This window comes from Vombatus ursinus, unplaced genomic scaffold (assembly GCF_900497805.2).
Source record: "Vombatus ursinus unplaced genomic scaffold, bare-nosed wombat genome assembly UNPS02014807.1, whole genome shotgun sequence".
Lineage (NCBI taxonomy): Eukaryota > Metazoa > Chordata > Mammalia > Diprotodontia > Vombatidae > Vombatus > Vombatus ursinus.
In genome coordinates, this window is record NW_020954585.1 from 21,975,386 (window position 1) to 21,997,445 (window position 22,060).

At 39.1% G+C, this 22,060-nt stretch overlaps 1 protein-coding gene across 1 annotated transcript in view; it reads right to left on the bottom strand.

Annotated features, from left to right (window-relative positions):
- NFX1 (nuclear transcription factor, X-box binding 1) overlaps nt 1–9,338 on the bottom strand; it is a 73,925-nt gene extending 64,587 nt beyond the window's left edge. Inside the window, 3 exon segments of the mRNA XM_027874771.1 lie at nt 1,523–1,692; nt 3,628–4,641; nt 9,259–9,338. Of these exon segments, the coding sequence (XP_027730572.1) occupies nt 1,523–1,692; nt 3,628–4,641; nt 9,259–9,283 (1,209 nt within the window). The 5' untranslated portion in view covers nt 9,284–9,338.
- Between the last annotated feature and the right edge of the window lie 12,722 nt (nt 9,339–22,060).

Consider the following 22,060-nt stretch of genomic DNA (forward strand, 5'->3'; position numbering starts at 1 on the left):
AGAATTCCAAAATCCCAGTAGACAGATCACTTCTGTTGTGCATGTAGAGAGCTCTGACATTACTACAAAGGTCTATGGTTAGATTCAGGTATTGTTCACCTGAAGAAACTAAGAAAAACCTTGCTACTTCTATGTAGAAAAACAAAAGGCTTGTGATACTAGTTTAGATGATCAAAAACTGTACACTATCTATTAATAATTATCCTTTCTCTGAATACACTGGAGAAGCCTGCTAAAAATCTCAGTGGTTCATCTCTCAACATATTCATTAATTTCACGTATAGTTCTATAGGTTCACCAATCTCCCATAAATCCAAGGATTTCAGCTCTCTTGTTATAGCCATTTGGAGAGAGAAGATGCAGAAAAATGACCCTTTCCAAAATAGCCTAAACAACTCAACCATCTCAGCTGCTACCTGAGACAGGAAAAACAATGGCAGCTAGAGCTTTTGATATCAGACTAAAACTGTAGTAGCTTGTGCCAAGTACCAGAAGGAATCTGACTTCAAAGGCCTTTTCTAATTAAAAAGCCAGGTTCCATAATGATTATCTGCTATAGGGATAATTCACTTCTGTATAATTGAAAATCGACTATTTTTTTCTTTTAAGAATAATTAAACTTAGTTTCCTACAGATGTAATCAATGTCACAAAAGCATTTTAAAATCTGTTTTGAGTATAACTGGAAATTTTGTAAAAGAAAGCAGATTCTGAACCAGGCTTGTAAGTCTGAACCACCACTTAAAGTATAAGCCTTACTACTGCATTTAAATTTAAACTAGTGTTGGGTACAATTGGAAATATGTTTGGAGGAGTGTTTCTTAACTCTTTAATAAAGGGTAAAAAGTACTTCTGACAAGAAGACATTTGTGCATGTTTCATGCTGCTGAAATGGGGTTTTGACTACAAGGATTTCGGCTCTCTTGTTATAGCCATTTGGAGAGAGAAGATGCAGAAAAATGACCCTTTCCAAAATGGAAAATGGAAGGCTATCCCTTTAATTCCAATAGCCTAAAACAACTCAACCATCTCAGCAGCTACCTAAGACAGGAAAAACAATGGCAGCTAGAGCTTTTGATATCAGACTAAAACTGTAGTAGCTTGTGCCAAGTACCAGAAGGAATCTGACTTCAAAATAAAGATTCAGAGTGAATTACAAAGAAGTATCCAGTCAGTTCTGGAAGCAGGACCAGGGTTAGATTAAGGTGGGATTTTACGATTGTGGATCAATCAGAGAGGTACCAAATAGTACCTAGCTAGATATTAATTCCCTTAAATTTTCCTCTATTAGTCTCCTCTTTTAATAAAGTACTCTTTAATGTTACTATGTTTAACCATTTTAATCAAGATTTATACCAATATTTTGGTCTGATTTAATCTTAACATTTCAGATGACATAACAAAGGTAGGACTACTAGGTATACTTTTAATTGCAAGCAAAATAGCTAGAGGAAATTGAGTGGTTTGAGTTTCAGACTTGAAAATATAAACAAAGTGGTGAAATCAATGTCACTGTAGAAAACACACAGACCTTCTGCTTGTGAAGCTGGTGACCTTGCCCACTTCTTAATGCAGTTCAAATGAAATACATGATAACAGCTCTGACAACTCCAAACTGGTGCCATCATTCGAACCACTTCACAACATACCATACATTCATATTTCTCTGTGGTTAACTGTTCTATTAAAGACCCTTTAAAAAAAACCACACATACAGGGATCAAGTTATTATATATATTCTAGTTCCATACATTACATACAATTCAATTAGAAGGTAGTAATAGATATGTTTAAGATATTTTGAAAAGGAAATGATCCCAAATTTGGGGCCAGGAATATGAAGCCAAGGAATATTTTGAGGTGGAGCTTTTAGAAAAGCAATACTCACAGGTGCATATTTTCATGGATAAATGAATACTGCCTAGAGGTTGCCTAGTAACCAACCACTTTTTATATTCAGTGGCAAGACTCAAGCTATAGCTGCATGACTCCTGCAGCATAAGAACATTTAATTTGACACTTTACTATAAGAATTCCCCAACCCCATCTCAAGAGAACAGGTTCTAAAACTACCCTAACATTATGGGTCCTGTAGAGGAGGTTGGCTTGGTGGACTTCAAGAGGCCCACCCGGCCAGACTGTTCCCAGATAGCTGAAGTATCTCTAGAAGGATAAGAGCTGGGGAATTTCATTTTTGTCTTTGTATTCCCAGCACCTAGCATAGTGCTTTGTACATGGCAAGTGCTTTTTATTTACTTAAGAGATCTTAGCAGTCACAGTAGTCAAGGCTAAATTTATCTATTATATATATAGCTGACAATAAAACTTAGACCACCTGAAATCTCTAATCCTTCAAAGTCAGGGCTGGCCATACCCTGGAAAGCCTTCAGTGGTTCTAATTATAGGTTCTAATTATATAATTATATAAAAGCGAATCAGAAGATATAAAGAGGCCAATTTAGGGTCAATTTAAGGATAAAACTCCTGACAATTAGAGCTGTGCCAAGAATGAGCTGCCTCTGGATGTAATAAGGTTCTCCATTACTAAAGGCCAGGGGACTACTTCTCACATTGGAAGTCCTTCTCTTCCCTGTTACCTCTCCCTCTGATTGGCTTATTTCTCCTATAACCTCCATATTAAGGAGGCTCAGGCCAAACACATCTTCATTCCTCTCCAGACTATACTCCAGGACCTTCTCTACCAAGTCACTGAGATCTCTTCCCCCTGGAAACTCACTCCTTCCTTGGACTAGATGGTGCTTCTCCTTCTGGAAGCACCCTACTCCCTGACCTTCAGTCTCTCCTTCTAATTGGCTGGTTCCTTCCAGAACCTCCATTTTAAGGAGAGAGTGTAGCCCAAACATGTCTTCATTCCTCTTTGTGCTGCACTGCGGATTTACTTCCAGAGGACTTTCTCTACCATGCCCAGAGCCAGGTACCATATCCTTCCCTTTTTCTTTTGTGTTATCTTGCCGAATTAGTATGTAAATTCACTGAAGGTAAGGACTGTAGATTCTATTTATATTTGTACTTCCAACTCTTAGCACAAGCACTTAATAAACGCTTGTGGACTTGACTGGGAAGGGCTACTGGCTAGAGATACTGCATAAGGATTTTCTGTTTAGGCAATTGTTGGACTAGATGACCTCTGAGGGCTCTTTCAGTTCTCAGAGAGTTTAGATTTCTATTTGAATCCTAGTTCTTCCACTTGTTAGTCACGTGACCTTGAGTAAAATAACTTAATCTCTCTGAGCCTCAGTTTCCTTGCCTATAAAATGAGACTAGTAATAATTTCATTACTTCCCTTGCTAGATTACTGTAAAGATTAAATAAGTCTAATGAGTTAAGTGTTTTATAAAGCTTAAAATACTATGGAAATATAAGATACAATGACATCCTTTCCCCCTCCTCTTTTTGGTGCCTTTACAAGCTCCCCATGATGGCCTCATCTGCTTGCCCTATTCCTCTATGGCCACCTTAACTTAGGCCCTCTGACTCTACAAAGACCTCAAAGCTGGGTATTTACATCAACCTTTTGTTTTGCGGTGAGGTGGGGTGGATTAAATAGACCTTTGTTAATGGGAAAAAATAAAATTTAATTTTTAAAAAATCCTTTAGTTGAATTTACCTGTATGTGTTTCTTTATTTTTTGGCACATCATTCTGTTTGTTCCAAATGAGCTGAGAGGCTGCTTTAGATTCTTTCTGGAGTCGTCTTCCAGAGCATTTCTCCATTTCAAACCTTTTATGAGATTTGCTTGGGGTTGCCAAGTTCCGATCATCACCAACAGATTTTTTAGGTCTTTCATTAAATTTGTCTTTTGTGACATAGGAAAGAGAATTTCTAAGTCTTGTATTTTTATTCTTCTGACCCTCATGTATTTTCTGAATCTCTCTATCTGGCTGTGGTTTATTCCACACAGTCTCCCAGGGATAACTTCTATTTATATATCTTTTATGTTCATTGTTTCTAGATACATCAAAGGCCAATTTTTCTGTGACTGCTTCTGAAGAGTCAGCTTGGACAGCACCTACAGGTCTCATGTTCTCAGAAACCCTATCTTTCTGTTTAGGTGTCATTCTGTTAGTCCCTTCATACCTTGGTTTCCCCCCCTTCGCTTTTGGGCCCCGTCCTGAAACAGATGTCATATATGCCATTTTCTTTGGCTTTGCACCTTTGTGGTCCATGCTAGCTACTTCTTTCTCACTCTCTGAAGAGTACACATTGCTGGGTTCACTAGGATTTGCTTCACATTCTGACCCTGCTACTATTTCTGAGACATCTATTCCTGTTCCTTGGTCAGGAGGAACCTGGGTTGCCTGGGCTCTGGCATAATTCCTGTCACTTCTCCATTTATGCCACTGTTGGTTTTGAAAGCCATGGTTCTTTGGTGTTTTAGTAGAAGTCTGGAAAGAACTTTGCTTGCCCTTATATTTGTTTCCTTGATTATTATAATTGTGTCGATTTGGTGAATCTTCATGGCGAGGATCTTGACTAGAAAGCTGACAAAAAGGTGGTGAATTATTACTTCTATTGTGAATCCTACTAGATTCCAGTCTTCTTTGAATTCTGCAATTTAGATCAGGATTTTGTCTTTCATGTGGAATGAAATCAGCTGTGTCTGTACTGACACTTAAAGTACCTATTAGATGAAAAATTGACATGTCAGTCACTAAATTAGTTACCAGTGAAGATCCAGGAGAATCTGAGCCAGGCCATACTGGTCTGAATATAGGCCATACCCCTAAAATGAGATGTCTCTGAAAGGAAAAAATATATACACATATGTACAAACTGAAAAATAATTACATAAAATTACTCTATGATTCTTCCCACCAAAAAGTTTAAGCTTTTGCTACACAAAAATGTAGGGCATTAAAATGAATTAAAGGGAATCTAGGAAAGTAGGAAATTTTAGAATAACAAACCAATTGTTTTGGGTTTTGTTATTGTTTTTTTTTTTTTTGAGAAGGTTAGGGAGGAGATTAACAACAAACTTCTACTTTCCCCACTACCTCCTTTTCTCACTCAGTTCCTAGGCAGCTCCTCACAAGGTTAAGTTTGGAAAATACCTTATTGCTAGGATTCACCAGCTTGGTCTTTTTTTTCTGCTGCCTTTCCCCCTCCATGACATCAATCTCTAAGGAGCTGTGTCTGCATTTATATAAGGAACAGCCTTCGAGTCACCTATTTAAAAGTGTACACCAGAACGTGAGCTCAAAGACAAAGTGCACACACCTTTCCAGATGAGGAATCCTGGGGATGCCCTCTCAGCCACTACCCTTCTCCAAACTGGGGAGGGTGGAGGGTAGAGTAGGAGAAGACAGGCAAGTTGATGGGCAAACATTAGGGATTTGGGCAGAGATGGCAGATGGTAAAGTAACCACTCTAAGAGCATGTAGAAAGGATTTGCTTCACTCCCTTGGCAACAAGAGCAGCAGGTCACTGGTAAGGATTAAGATACATCTGTTGAATTTAAGAGCATGATAACAGGCTGTACTTGAGTTTAATGCAAGCCATACTTTGGGTGCAAACTCTCTATGTGAACTAATAGGGTAGCTATTTTCTTAGGTCCTAATAGATGCATGAATATGTTTATACCGTATTCCATATTTCTTGAGAATTGCCACAACGTTCTCTGAATATCCACTGTGATGGTGGTTTCTCTGCTGGGAAACAACCTTCATGATGCTTCAACAAACCAGAAACTGGACTATCTAATTCTACTCCCCATCCAGTTACCAAAAATCTCCAGAGGTTCCCTAATGCCTTTCAAGTTCAAACTCCTCTGCCTGGCACTTAAGGCCTCCAACATGGAAACTACCTTCCCAGCTTAAGCTTATATTACTACTCTGTTCTATGGACTCTACACTCCAGCCAGACCTCCACCATGAAAAGTGTTTGCATGCTTCCAAGCCTAAAGTTTAGACTGTTTTCTATGTCTGGAATGTCCTCAACACTTTTGTTTGCTAAACTCTTACCCATCCTTTAAAGCCAACCTCCTCTAAAAAGCCATCGTGTGGTCCCTCAGGCCTCACAGAACACTGTGAAACTCTCCTGTGTACTGATCATGCCTCAGTGCTGTCCGTTACTAGCTTATCCCGACCTTGTTTGAGCTAAACTTTTTATCTCACCTAGTGCCAAATAGTGGTAGATCAAGGAAATTCCAGGAATACGATATATCTAGATTTCAGGATGGCATCTAGCAAAGTCCCCTCATGAAAAAGATGAAGAAATATAAACTGGATAATAATGCAGTTACGTCATTTTGAATTGGTTGGCCCACCAACTTGAGACTGTTGATTAATTAATTGATGTCTATGGGGAGAGAGGTCTTTAATTGAATACCAAAGGCTTGTCCTTGGTTCTGTTTTGTTCATGGATGCTTCCTGTCTCTAGTATAAAATACAAATTCTTCAGTCTAGAATTGAAAGTCATCCACTATCTGGCTCCAGGCTACCTTTCCCAATTTATTTCATGTAAATGCCCTTTACACATACTACATTTCCATCAAACTGAATTATCAGCTATTTCTTGAACTTAGAATTCAGTTTCCTGCTTCTTCGGCCTTTGCATAAGAACATTTTCCATGCCATGGAATGCACTGCTTCCTCACCTCCACCTCTCAGAATCGTTTTTTTACTTCCAGCTCAGCTGTCAATCTTTCTCCCTATGAGAGAGGTAGTATAAGTAGCGTGCTGGACTCAAAGTCAGGAAAACCTTTCCAATCCTACCTCAGCATTTACTAGCTTGTGAGCCTGGGCAAGACATTTAACCTCTCTGTGGTTCAGTTTCCCCATGTGAAAATTAAAGGGTTGGACTCAATGACCACCTCTAAATTAAAACCCTATGACCTCTCTTCAAACTACCCTGTATTTATTTATCTGTGTGTATGGTATATCTTCCAGTAGAATGCAAGTTACTTGATGGCAGGGATTGTTTTTCTTTTTGCCTTTTTATCTCCAGCCAATGCCTTCCACTTAGTAAGCATTTAATAAATATTACTGAGTCAGATAAAGCCATACAAGACATCTGACTAAAGATGGAAATATACAGGTAACATGAAGCTGAAATAGATGGCATGCCAGAATGAGGCTCCCAAAAGATCCTGACAGGCAAGAATAGTGAACTGAAGCAAATATGATCATATTAATAGGGATAACTTGCATGCAAGTTAAAAAAAATCACTGCACAAGATGGGGAAGATATATCTAGAAAGCAGCTCACTTTAATTAAAGAAATCTAGAGGTTTTAGTATACTAGCAGCTCAATGAATCAGCAGTGAAACTTAGCAGCCAGAAAACCTATTGAGATTTTGAGTGGTATTATCAGAGACATAGTATCCAAAACAAGAAAAGCAATGGTCCTGCTGAACTTGACCCTCACACTGACAGTGTCTGGAGTCCTGTGCAATTCTGGGCACCACAATTGAGAAGAGACATGGACACAATGTAGCACAAAAAAAAAAAAAGGGTGAGGTGAGGTTGAGAAATTCAGAATGCAAGGAACAGCTGAATGATTAGCCTGGAGGAGACAGCTTGACAGGGTACATGAAAGCTATTTTCAAGTATTTCAAGAATTGTCAGGTAGAAAGGTATCAAATCTCTTCTGCATGGCTCCATACAAAAAGTAACACCAGCTAATGAAAGTTACTACAAGAAGGCAGATTTTAAAATTTCCTAATAATTAGAATTGCTTCAAAATGGAATAGGCTGCCTTGAGACATGGTGAAAGATTTTACAAAGGTAGATTTCCAGGAGCTGCTAGAACAAGCCAGCTAGCTTGACAAACATGGGTGCAGCCAAAAGAGTAGTCAAGACATATGGTTTAGCATGAGAGAAGGCTTAAAGACAGAAATGAGTTGACAAAACCCATTAGGGTCTTGAGCCAAAGGATACTGAGCGAAATAACCTGATTAGTTAAAAGTCAGAACAATATGTAGAAGGAAATAGTTTGTAAAACGAGTTAATCCAGGAAAGAATAAGGGCTTAGAACAAACAAACAAAGAAATCATTGGAGAGTAAGTTAATAGTCTGACTCAAAGCACAGGTCCCAGAAAGGCTTTCAAAAAGAACAAGGAAAAGAACACATTCATCACGATTCAATTCAATGAAATATTTATTAAACCCAAGTGAAGCATACAAAGATAGATGTGCTACGAACCGTGCTTTCAAAGTTCTTATAATCTAATGGGGATGAGGACAAGGGTAGAGACAGACACAAAATTTGGAAACAAGGGTGAAAACTGCAAAGGTCTGGGCAGGACATTATCAGAAACTTGAAGCGAGAGATCACTTTCAGCTATGAGAAAGCAAAGATTAGATCTGGGAAAGTTGTGAAGAAAGCACCTGAACTGGGGATTTAAGAGAGGGAATTCACAGATTCAATTCAACAAACATGAAGCACCTCTGTGAAAGGCAATGTAACACACTGAAGACACAAGGGAGTGGGGGGGGGAATCACTGTCTGCTCTCAAGGAGAGGTGGGGTGCACCCCAATGGGGATGGAATGGGGAGTGTCCATTCTAGGCACAGGGGCATTATGAAATCTCTCAAAGATTTAAAAGGCACATATATACCACGTGCATGTTTTATCTCACAGGTCCTCCATGATGTTACTACCTAAATATCTTCGTTTTCCTCTATCCAGTAAATAAGAGTCTAACCGGGTGGCAAGCACTGTGGTCGGAGTTACTAAGGTGAGTGAGACAGCCCCTGAGCTCTGGCAACAACGCTAATTAAAGCAAAGCTGTACTGCGCTAAAGGGGGCATAAAACCAACAGGGTTCAGAGAAATGGAAAATCGCATTCTGGGGCGGGGGGATGAGAGAAGAAAAAAATGTGAAAGATCTTGGTGGAGGAAGCAGCATTAAGAGCTGAGAGTGCGAAGGATGAGCTGGTCCAGGAATTCCAGGTGGAAACAAGAGTGAAAAGAAAAGCCCAGCCTGGCTCTCCTGCCTCCCGACTCGAGCCTCCCTCCCCGGTTGGCCCCTCAGAGCCTCCGTTCCCTGCCCCCACCCCGCCCGCCCCGGTCCAGCGCGAGCCTCCCCCAGGGACCTCGCCAGCCCCTCTCGCGACATTAACCGCTGGAGCCGCCGCGAACGGAGCGAGAAATTCGGTCAGGTTCAGTAACCCAACTTCCGCTCCTGGGAAAGGGGCAGAAACAGGGCGCCCCAGGCTCTCGAGGTCAGCTTGAGGAAGGGGGAGGGAAGAATAGGAGAATAGGAAAAGAAAAGCCCGCGGGCCGGGCCAGAACTCTACCTGAAACAGGCGGCGCCTCCGCCATTACTTCTCTGAGCGGACTCGACGACAGCGGAGCCAGGCCGTCTCCTGTCACGTGGCTCCAGGCTTCCGGGGCGGGGCGGGCCTAGCGAACGGAAAGGAGGCGGGGGAGGGGCTACCGACCAATGGGGACGAGGCATAGGGTGATGTCATACCTCTGGTGGCCCTCGTCCCCTCTCTGGGTCCATTGAGAGATCTGGGGGAGCGAACTTGATCTTGAGTGCATAGGCTCGGGACTGAGTGGCGCTTGCCCTTCTCCGCCTTCGGGGAGCTGACCGATAGCCCAGCTCACGGATCCCCGAGTTGGACTAGACTAAAGAAACTGTCTAGTCCATCCTGTCCCCCGAGTCATGCCGCGAGCATTTGTTAAGCGCCTGCTGTGTAGAAGGAACCGGGGATGCAGGGACAAAAATGAAACAATTCTTGCTCTTAAAGTAGTTACATTCGATTCGAGTGAGACAATGTATCTACATAGAAGTATATACAAAGTAAATAAATGGTAATTTGCGGGACAGGGCGAGGGAGCATCACGAAAGGACACCTGAGGGAGTCAAATCAATAATAATTTATTAAGCGCCTACGATGTAGTGCTTTTAAGTGCTAGGGATGCAAAGAAAAGCAAAACAAACAAACCAGCCCCTGCCTTCAAGGAGCTCACAGTCTAATGGAGAGACAACATGCAAATGGAGGTGCAAACAAGATGGATACAGCCTAAACTGAAAATCATCTCAAAGGAAAGGCACTAAGATTAAGAAGAACTGGGAAAGGCTCCTTAGAAGGTGAGATTTTAGCTGAAACTTGAAGGAAGCCAGGAAGATGAGGTAGTGTTTGAGCTGAGCTTTGAAAGAAACTAGAGATTATAAATGGTGGAGGTGAAGAGAAAGTTCATTGTAGGGGGAAGTGGGGGAACATGCTTGTGCAAAGGCAATGAGGCAGAAGAAAGAATGTCACGTGTGAGGAACAGTTTGGCCAGGCCAGAAACTTGAAGTGAGGTTAAAACTAGAAAGGTAGGTTAGAGATAGAGTGTGAAGAGCTGTAAATACCGAACAGGAATTTTTATTTAACCCTGCAGATAATAGGGAGCCACTGGTGTTTCTTGTGTAGGAGAATGACAAGGTCAGACCTGTGCGTTAGGAATATCACCTTGGCAGCTGTGTGGAGGATGGATGGGGAAGAAAAGAGAGGAGACAGGAAGACAAAGAGCAGATTATTACACTGGTTGAGTTAAGTGATGATGGGGGCTTGAACTAGGGTAATGGCTATGTGGGTGGAGAGAAGAGGATAGATATGGGAAGTGTGAAGGTAAAAATCAACAAAACTTGGCAACTGTTTGGATAAGTAAGATGAGGAAGAGTATGGAGAGTTGAGGATGATTCCAAGGTTATAAAACTGGTTAAGATAAGGTTGCCTTAACAAAAATAGAGAAGTTTGGAAGAGGGATAGGTTTGAAGGGAAAGATGGTGAGTTTTGTTTTGAACAGGGTTAAGTTTGAACTGCCTGCAGGATACACAGTTTGAAATATCTAAAAAAGTAGCTGGCAATCTGTGACTGGAGCTCAGGAGAAAGACTATGGCTGGATATGTATTCCAGGAGTTATCTGTGTAGAGGTAATAGACCAGAATTTGCTTTACAATATCTCCAACAAGTGCTCACCCAGCCTTTGCTTGAAGAACCGAAGTCTGGGGTATCTCACTGTTTACCAGGGCAGCCCATTCCACTCTTTGATAGTGCTACTCTTCATCAGTTGCATCAAACCCAATCTACCTCTTTGCCATTACTACCCACTGTTCTTGATTTTATCCTCTGGAGCAGGCCTGCACAATTTGCAGCCCAAAGGCTGCTTGTGGCACGCCAAAGGATTTCCTCTACATACAAAGGATGTTTTCCTCTATATTTTAACAGGGCCACCCAAAATCCTTTGGCAGCCAGCAGGCAGCAAGTTGTACAGGCCTGCCTGGAGCAAAGAAAATAAGAGAATTAACATACCTAATAAAATGCAAACTCCACATAAGGCTATAGGATTCAATATCCTCATTATACTCAGAGAAGAAAACAAGCTTAAAGAGGTAAAATGACTTACCCAGGGTCATCTAATTAGCAGATAGCCTTCCACAATCTAGCTTCAGATATTTACTTTTGTTGCCTCATTTTATGCTTTTCACCTTCCCATAGTCTTAGTGAGGTCCAACTGGATTCTAATTTTTTTTCTTTCTTTTTGTTTTCTTGGTGAGGCAGTTGGGGTTAAGTGACTTGCCCAGGGTCACACAGCTAGTAAGTGTCAAGTGTCTGAGGCTGGATTTGAAGTCAGGTTCTCCGGACTCCAAGGCCAAAGCTTTATCCACTATGCCATCTAACTGCCCCACCGACTGGATTCTAGTGTAAAAGGGACTATTTACTAATCATTGTTCCCCAAACTTGTGTCCCTTCACATATACATTTGTGCAGGCTGTTCCCTATTTCATTTAAGACAAAGTTCAGGTACCATTTCTTTCATGAAGTCTTTTTTGATTCCCCCCAATGAAAAGGGATCCATCCCATCTTTCTTGAATCTCATATCATTCCTTTTGACCTTGCCTTTGCAAATAACATAACAAAACATTGACATTTGAGCATGTGGAAGGATAGTATGATGTTATATAGAACCCCTCAAACTTGAAGTCGTAGGATCATAGACCTAGAGCTGGAAGAGATCTTAAAGGTCAATGCGTGCCACCCTTTATTTTACAGTTGAGGAAGCTGAGGCTCAGAGAGGTTAAATTGCTTGCCCAAGCAAATAACTTCATAACTTGTATCAAGTCCAATGTCCTGTTGAGCGTGTCATGATACCTCTCAAAAGTTGGAAGACCAAAGAGTTTACTTTGGCCCTGTAATCTGTTGACCATGGACAAATTGCTTTCAGAGCTTATTCCCTTCTCGCTGACATGGGAACAGTAATATTGCACTACCCACCTTGCAAGATGTTGTGAAGGACATACTTTGTAAAATGCTTCTATATGAACACAAACTAGCCTCATTGTTGTATCTAATACTCCCAATAGATGGTAGCCTCTTTTAGAACATGAACTATACCATTTTTCATCTTCCTAGCTCCAGCAGTTTACTCCAGTGCCTTGAATTTCGTAGATGCTTAGTGTTTGTTGAATTAAATACAGGAGCCAATTAAAGAATAATTAAGAGCCAAATTATATAATACTTATGTAGACTATGTACCCTGGCATATCCTTTTTTACCATGATGCTACACTTTGTTCTAACATGGATGATGTCTCCCAATGTCCCAGTGGATCATTTTATTAAGGCTGGCATCCCCTCCAATAATGCAGATAATAGCCCACCCAAGTCTACCCATCCCATGCAACACTTGTTTGTGTCCTACTATAAGTTTGCCACAGCAGATCTACCCAACATGCCCTGGCCTTAATTAAGTTCTGCTTGTATCTTGAAGATAGCAATAGAGAACACAAGCTGGCCATGCTTTATCCTTCCCTCTTGCCACATGTCCAAGCACATCTTTTTTGGCCGTTCATTCCTCTGATGGCATCTTTCATATCACTTTCGTGTTATTCTCTCTTTCTAATATTTTAGAGCCTGCTCATGCCCATCACATGCCTCCCTGTTGCCCTTTGGTGATCCTCAACTTCATTTCTTCAGAGACTATAGTGCTTCATGACTCAGAGCCATACAACATCACCAAAAGAATTGTGATGATATTTGGTGAAGTTTTGTCATGGATATTACTAGACTTGAGATAAAAATACATAAAGTCAAGTTATCATACAGAACATGTACTATTATAGAAAACCTTTAGAAGAACTAGGATCAACAGCCCCTAAGTTCACACAGACCTCTCTCTCAAGTAGTCTTGGACATAATTTGTTCCTAATTTTCTGGTCTATGAAAATAGCTAAAATAAAAAAATCACACTTCTGAGAAACAGAAAGATGAAAACAGAAAAATGAAATGGTGATTTGGACAAAAGCTTGAATGAATACAGTGTGAATGGCAATATGTTTCTTCTTAGTTTGCCACAACCTATAACAAGGTATAAATTTCTAAATGCTGGGGCTAATGAAACTTTTTCTTTTCTTGGCATTAATAATGTCTCCTTCGTAAGTCATAAATACTTTAGCCTAGACACTTGTTGCCCCATTGATAATACACTGATAATTATCAGTGATTTTTGTTTGTATATATTTCTGTTTTACTTAAAGTTTTATTGATGCCTTTTTTTATTTTACAGTCATTTCTGAATATCTCTTAGCCTTTCTCACCCTTCCATTTTTTTTTGGTCTTATAACAAAGGCAAAAAAAAAGTCAAGAAAAACCAACTGACACATTCAGCTATGACAGTGCATGTCAGAGGTGTCAAACACTGCAGCCCATAACACTCCCACATGCTGCCCAAACCAGATTAAAATGTAATTGGGAATTATTTAACAAAACAAATAAAAGTACAATAAAACATAAATAATATTGTATTTTAAAATTAAGACAATATGTGACTCACAGGGATCTTTGTGTATGGATTAGAGGCCCTTGTTTATATTTGTTTGATACCACTAGGGGCAGCTAGGTGGTGCAGTGGATAGAGCTCTGGCCCTGAATTCAGGAGGACCTGAGTTCAAATATGAACTCAGACACAACACTTACTAGTTGTGTGACCCTGGGCAAGTCACTTAACCCCATTGCCTAGCCAAAAAAAAGACACCACTGATGTATGTAGCATTCCATACCCAGAGTCCCCTTTATCCCTAACACATGGTGGTCAGTTCGTTTTCTTAAGGATCAAGAAAAAGACCCCCAAGATTGGTTATTGTCATTACATAGCATTTGGTTTCATTATGGTGTTCTTTTCATTTACATTGTTATAGTATGTAGTTTTCTATTTCTGCTCACTTCATTATATCCTTTGACTGATGATTTATACTGTCATTTATACCACTGAAATTATCCTTTATAAATGGGCATAGACCCTCAACTGGGCACAGCCTCAATTAATGGCTGAACAAATTATGGCATATAAATTTAATGGGATACAATTATGCTATAAGAAATAAGGAAAGAGTGAAGTGAGCAGAACCAGGAGAACATTGTACACAGTAACAGCAACATTGTGTGATGATCAACTATGATTGGCTTAGCTCTTCTCAGTAATACAATGATCAAGACAAGTCCAAAACACTCATGATGGAAAATGATTTCCACAACCAGAGAAAGAACTATGGAGTCCGAATGCAGATCAAAGCATACTATTTTTCCTTTTTTTTTCTTTCTCATTGTTTTTCCCTTTGGTTCTAATTCTTCTTTACAAGACTAATGTGGAAATGTATTTAATAAGATCACCCATTGAGAAAGGAAAAATTGTGGTGTCAATTCATACATGTAAAATCATGCAAAACATTTCCATATTAGCCATGTTGTTTTTTTTAAAGCAAGAAAAATAAAGTGAAAAAATTATGCTTTAATCTATATTCAGACACCATCAGATCTTTCTCTGGAGATAGACAGCATTTTTCATCATGAGTCCTTCAGAATTGTCTTAGATCATTGTATTATTGGTCAGAATAGCTAAGTCATACACAGTTGATCATCATACAATATTGCTGTTACTGTGTACAATATTTTCCTGGTCCTGCTTGCTTCATTTTGCATCAGTTCATATAAGTCTTCCCAGGTTTTTCTGAAAACATCCTGCTCATCATTTCTTATAGCACAATATTATTCCATCACAATCATATACCACAACTTGTTCAGTCATTCCCCAGCTGATGAGCATCCCCTCAATTGCCAATTCTTTGCCACCACAAAAAGAACAACTATAACTGTTTTTGTACACATAGGTCCTTTTCCCTTCTCTTTGGTCTCTTTGGTATGCCGACCTAGTAGTAATATTGTTGAGTTAAAGGATTTGCACAATTTTATAACCTTTTGGGTATAGTTCCAAAAGACTCCCCATAATGGATGGATCAGTTCACAACTCTACCAACAGTGCATCAGTGTCCCAGTTTTTCCATGTCTCCTCCATCATTTGTCAATTTCCTTCTGTCATATTAGCCAATCTGATAGATGTGAAGTGGTACATCAGAGTTGTTTTAATTGGCATTTCTCTAATCAATACTAATTTAGAGCATTTTGTATAACTACATATAGCTTTGATTTCTTCTTTTTTAAAGTTTTTTAATTATATGTAAAGACAAATTTTAACATTCATTTAAAAATTTTAAATTCCAAATTTTCTCCCTCCCTCACCTCCCCATCCCTAAAACAGTAAGCAATTTGATACAGGTTATATGTGTGCAGTTATGTAAAACATATTTCCATATTATTCATCTTGTGAAAAAAGAAACAGATGAAAAGAAAAAGTCAGGAAAAAAATAAAGTGAAAATAGTATGCTTCAATCTGCATTCAGACTCCATAAGTTCTTTCTCTGGATGTGAATAGCATTTTTCAACATGAGTCCTTTGGAATTGTGTTGGATCATTGTATTGCTGAGAATAGCTGTCATTCATAGTTGATCATGGCATAATGTTGCTGTTACCATGTACAATGGTTTCCTGGTTCTGGTCATTTCATTTTGCATCAGCTATGTAAGTCTTTTCTGAAATCCATTTTTCTGAAATCCATCTGCCTGTCACTTCTTACAGCACACTGATCTTTCATTGCATTAATAAACGACAACTTGTTCAGCCGTTCCTCAATTGATGGACATCCCTTCAATTTCCAATTCTTTGTTACCACAAAAAGAGTTGCTATAAATATTTTTGTATACATAGATTATTTTCCTTTTTTTGGGGGGGGGGATAAGGCAATTGGGATTAAGTGACTTGCCCAGGGTCACACAGCTAGTAAGTGTCAAGTGTCTGAAGCCAGATTTGAACTCAGGTCCTCCTGACTCCAAGGCTGGAGTGCTATCCACTGCACCACTTAGCTGGCCCCCCCTTTTTTAAATCTCTTTGGGATACAAACCTAGTGGTGGTATTGCTGGATCAAAAGGTATGTACAGCTTGATTACCCTTTGGACATAGTTCCAAATTGCTCTCCAGATTGATTGGATCAGTTCACAATTCCACCAAGAGTACATTAGTGTCCCAGTTTTCCCACATCCCCTCCAACATTTATCATTTTCCTTTTCTGTCATATTAGCCAATCTGCTAGGTGTGAGGCAGTGCCTGAGAGTTGTTTTAATTTGCATTTCTCTAATCAATAGTGATTTAGAGCATTTTTTCATATGACTATAGATAGCTTTGATTTCTTCATCTGAAAATTGCTTGTCCATATCCTTTGACCACTTATCAATTGGGGAATGACTTGTATTCTTATAAATTTGACTCCGTTCTTTCTTTATGTATTTGAGAAATGAGGCCTTTATCAGAGACACTCGCTGTAAAAATTATTCCCAGCTTTCTGCTTTCCTTCTGATCTTAATTGTATCAGTTTTGTGTGTGCAAAACCTTTTAAATCTAATACCCATTTTATGTCTTTTAATGCTCTCTATCTCGTGTTTGGTCATAAATTCTTCCCTTCTCCATAGATCTGACAGGTAAACTATTCCTTGCTCTCCTAATTTGCTTATGGTATGACCCTTTGTCTAAATCATGTACCCATTTTGACCTTATCTTGGTATGTGATGTAAGATGTTGATCTATGCCCAGTTTCCGCCATACTGTTTTCCAGTTTTTCCAGCAATTTTTGTCAAAGAGTGAGTTCTTGTCCCAGAAGCTGGAGTCTTTGGGTTTATCAAACACTAGATTACTATGGTCATTTACTATAATGTAATTTGTACCTAATCTATTCCACTGATCCACAACTCTATTTCTTAGCCAGTACCAGATAGTTTTGATGATTACCACTTTATGATATAGTTTGAGATCTGGTACAGTTAGGTCACCTTCCTTTGCATTTTTTTTTTTCATTAATTCCCTGGATATTTTTGACTTTTTTTTCTTTCAGATGAATTTTGTTATTATCTTTTCTAGCTCCATAAAATATTTTTTGGTAGTTTGATTGTCATAGCACTGAATAAGTAAATTAATTTAGATAGAATTGTCATTTTTATTGTATTGGCTTGGCCTACCCATGAGCGATTAATATTTCTCTAATTGTTTAGATGTGTTTATTTGTGTGAAAAGCATTTTGTAATTGGGTTCATATAGTTTCTGAGTTTATGTTGGCAGGTAGACTCCCAAGTATTTTATATTGTCTGCAGTTATTTTAGATGGAATTTCTCTGTCTCTTCCTGCTGGAATTTGTTGGTGATATGTAGAAATGCTGATGATTTATACGGCCACTCACTTTCAAAGATGAGGAGAATGAGGCACAGAAAGATGAGGTGACTTGCTCAGAGTCGTGATGGGTACCTAGGTTCCGTAAGTCCAGATGCATTCTAGCCTCACTTTTCCCATTCAGAATCCCTGGTGTCCTTTAGTTTCAGGGCCATCTCCTGAAAGCCTTCCTTTACTGATATCTCCAACTGCTAGTATCTCCCTCCAAAATTACTTGTAGTTCACATATATGATTAGATAGACTTACATATGTATGTATGTATATACATACATATTGTACATGTTATCTCCCCTTTAGAATGTAAGCTGTCAGAGGGCATCCTTCATTCCCCTCTGGGACATGCTTCTGATATTCTAGACTTTGCCTTCGTGCCTCAGGTACCAGAAATTCCCTCAGTGCCCAAGGCCTTCTCACCCTGGAAAAATTTTTCACTGTATTGGTTCCCCTTCTTCCACTGCTGCCGTATCACCCTGGAACTTCTCTTCTTCCATTGGCGAGTTCTCCCTGGGGCTTCCATTTTGGGGAGAGACCTAGGCCGGTCTTCATTCACCTCCCACCTCTCCTTCTGACACTCCAGACTTTGCCTCAGACACCATATCACCCTGGAACTTTCCTAAGTGCCTATGACCTTCTCCAACATGTTGATCACTTCTCCTATCAATGATTTCCTCTTGGGGCCTTCGTTTTGGGGAGGAGCCCAGGTCAGCTTTCTTCATTCCCCTCCAAGCTCTGTTTCTGATTCATCGATACTAAGTTCCTATGCGGATACTTCCCCTCCTTCTCCACCACCATATTCAGCTCCCTTTGTATATTACCTTCCTCCATTAGAATGTAAACTTCTTGAGGGCAGGAACTGTTTCTTTTTTTGGCTTCTATTTATATCCCCAACACTGAGGACAGTACCTGCCACATAGTAAACATTTAAATGCTTGTTGCCTTGCTTTTTGCTTCATGTCTCATGTGCAATTGACTGAAAGATAATAGAGAATATATAATCTCATTGTACTTGTTTGTTGATTATTATGCAATATTTGATTTATTTTACAAAATACTGCCGTTACATACTCTTTTCCAACAAGATGTCTCCCAGGCATACATCGATATCACTCGAGATTCCTTGAAAGACACGAGATTAGAAATAACCCTTTCTAGTAATAACATAAATATCAGGCAAGGCATGTAACAGGGAAATACTTTCCAATCATGCTTGACACTAATATACAGAAGGTACGGCACAGAGTACAAGTTGAAGAGGGTTTTTCTGTGTGTGGTAATGTCCTCCCAAAGCCCATTTGTGGATAATATTGTACTGGCTGCAACAAGCCCTGAAATATTGCAGAGGCTCCTTAGCAAGAAACACTCAAAGGAGTGACCATCTACACAGGAAATGTCAAGTAGATGAAGAATGTCTATTGCCTGGTTTATGACAGGGAAATTTGTGAAAAATTTATGAAGTTTGTCCATCAGTAGGTATATCTGAAGTAGGCAAGACAGATAGATGGATGATGACTTGGGCCCAAAGTTGAACAGGAGGAGAGATGGCTAGATTACTTTCTGGAAACTGTGAAGTTCTATTAGTGACACCAAGTTTCCCATGGAAACAAAGATCCAGCTACTTAAAAGTTATGCAATCTTATTATATCCTTTTACATTAACATTCTACCAGTATTGCTGTATGGTGGTGACACATGGGATTATTTATACATTGAGAAGATTCTGATCAAGTGCCAAGAACTCTGGAAAATTTAGGCATATGCAAATGCATCATTATTTTTAACTTTGTCAGTCTCTTCAGCTTTTACTGACAGAGTAAAGACATCCATAAAGACATTTTTATTATTTTCCAAGTTTCCATTAAAGAAACTGTTTCCCATCGCCCAGGCATAAAACCCACAAGTGGTAAAATGTTATAAAAAGTGTTCATAAATAACACCGTTAATGTTTTCACCAGAATATTCAAGCTTCACTCAGATTTGCCATCTGGACTATAATGAAGGACAGAGAAGAGATAAAGGCCTAGTGCTTTAAAAAGACTTCATGTGAGATTTTTGTGTACTTTAATCAGGAAAGTGTGAAATCTTTTTAAAAAAAAAATAAGCAAAGCACATGCTTTCATGATTCATTAATTCTTGAATTAAATATCAGAGGATAAGAGAGAGGTACTTGATGTGAGCAGATTTTAACAGTTAACCAATGAGGAACTTCTAAGAAGAATAAGGCTGAGAAATATCATCAAGGAAATGTATGCTAGGAAGAGAAAATGTCTTGATTATATGGTAAGGGATGACAGGTTGACAGCCAGAGTACTCCACTGGTACTATCACAGTGTCAGCAGGGAGGAAGGCCTCTGGCACATTGGGTGTGCCCCCTGTAGCAAATTTATCGGAGAACACAGTCATGCAGGAATGCTAGGCATGGAGGGGTACGATCTGTGTTGTTAGAGGGAATTCTCAAATCAATGAGATCACAGATCTATATGAATACCTGAGCACATTCCCCAGCACTTGGAATAGTGCCTGGCACATATAAATGCATATAGGTTGCTTGTTTTTGAGCCTACACTTCCTGCAGGGCATTACATGAGTTTTGCATTCCATGTCACATTTTTGATTCATATTGAGTCCAACTAAAACCCCTTGGATCTTTTACATGAGCAAGATGTTATCTAGTCACACCTCTCCTATCTTGTATTTGTGCAATTAATTTTTAACCAAAATGTAGTGATTTATATTTATATATAAATATATAAATTATAAATTTATATAAATTTATAAAATTTCATTTTAGACTCAGCCCAGGCTTTTAGCCTATAGGATTATTCTGGACCCTAATTCTTTGGTCCAACATATCAGTTATTCCATTCAATATGTTAATTATTTTACTCTGTGTCATCCACAGATTTGATCATCATAACACCTATCCTTTTATTCAAGTCAGCGATAAAAAATGCTGCATAGAACAAGGTCTGTGACAAAGCACTTGTGACAATGTATTAAGTATTTTCCAGATTAATTTCAACGACCCTTTGGGTTTGGTCATTCAAACAGTCCTAAATCCACCTAACTATACTATTATCTAGCTTTGATTTCTCCATCTTGACTACCAGATTACAAGACTTTGTCATTATGCCTTGATGAGTTCCAGGTACACTATATTTATGGCACCTGCCTCCCTGCTCTATCGGTCAAAAAAGAAAAAAGAAATTGGTTTGTGCTTTATTTGGCCTCATAGTTTGGGTTACAGCAAAGACCTAGTTCCAGGAATTTACAGGAAATGGGTGCTCAGGAAGCTGGTTCCACCAAGAGCTTTATTATTATGTGGTGCGGTAAGCAGGCAAAAAAATACACTCACATCATATGGCAGTTAAACAGAGGTTCATCCCCCAGATGTAAGAATCTTACCCAGAGTGTAAGCATGATGTCTGTGAGGTTGAAATCAAGCAGAGTAGTTAATGGTAAAAGAAAATCTTATTTAGGAGGTGCTGATATTTTCCAGGACTTGACTCTATCTACACCAATGCCTGTGAAGAGGAGCATCTGGAAGACCTTGTCATTTATACAGGGAATCCTTTTCCATTTGGACTTTGTGCTGTACAGCCTCTATGACATTTACAAACATGTTTGGTGAACATACATCTCTGTGTAATGTCATTTGATATTAGAAGGTCAAAATGTTGTTTCAAGGAATCTTTTGTGTTTTGGTTTTTTTTTTTCATATTAATGGGAGACATTTTGTTGGAGGAAAGCCTTTAAAGTGGTACTTTGCTCTGCAAATCAAACACTTTTTAAAAAGTCATTAACAAGCAGCTGATTTTATATTCTCTCTACCTTTTAGTCAGTTGTGACTATAAAGATATGGCCTACTATAGAATGTTATATGCAAAAGCCTGCTTATTTTCTTCTCAAATTTTCCTTAAAGATGACTTTCATATGAATATAAATTCATAAAAACTTTACAAAGATGGCAAAGTAGGCACAGGATTTGGTAATTACTTATGTTTTATTGGTAGCCTTTTTTTGATAAAAAGGCCCACAATTTCTTTGAAGTGTTTGATATACTCCCTTCTTTCAGGAATGAGATGGAATTAGCTTTCTGCACTGAGCTCGCTAGTTTACCTTATTACTCATGTACAACTGTACACTCTTGAGGAGAAAGCTTGGACTATTAGTATTATTACTGATCTTTCTCTTGATATTCTTTGATGAATTATTGGGCCTCTCTATTGATAGAGCTGTTCCTTACTGTGTCTGCTACTTTGTGGTATTCAAGACCCAACCCAAGTACCATCTCCTTCATGAAGTCTTTCTTGACCCACTCCCAAACTGGATAGGATCTTTCCCTTTGAATCTCCATAGCATTTTATTTGTAGCTCACCTCATGGCACATCATATTTGGCCTTTTATTATAATTATCTGTACACTTGCCTGCTCCCTCTATTAATATAAATAACCTAAGAATATGGAGTTTTATTCTTTTTTTTGTTTGTTTGTTTTTGTTT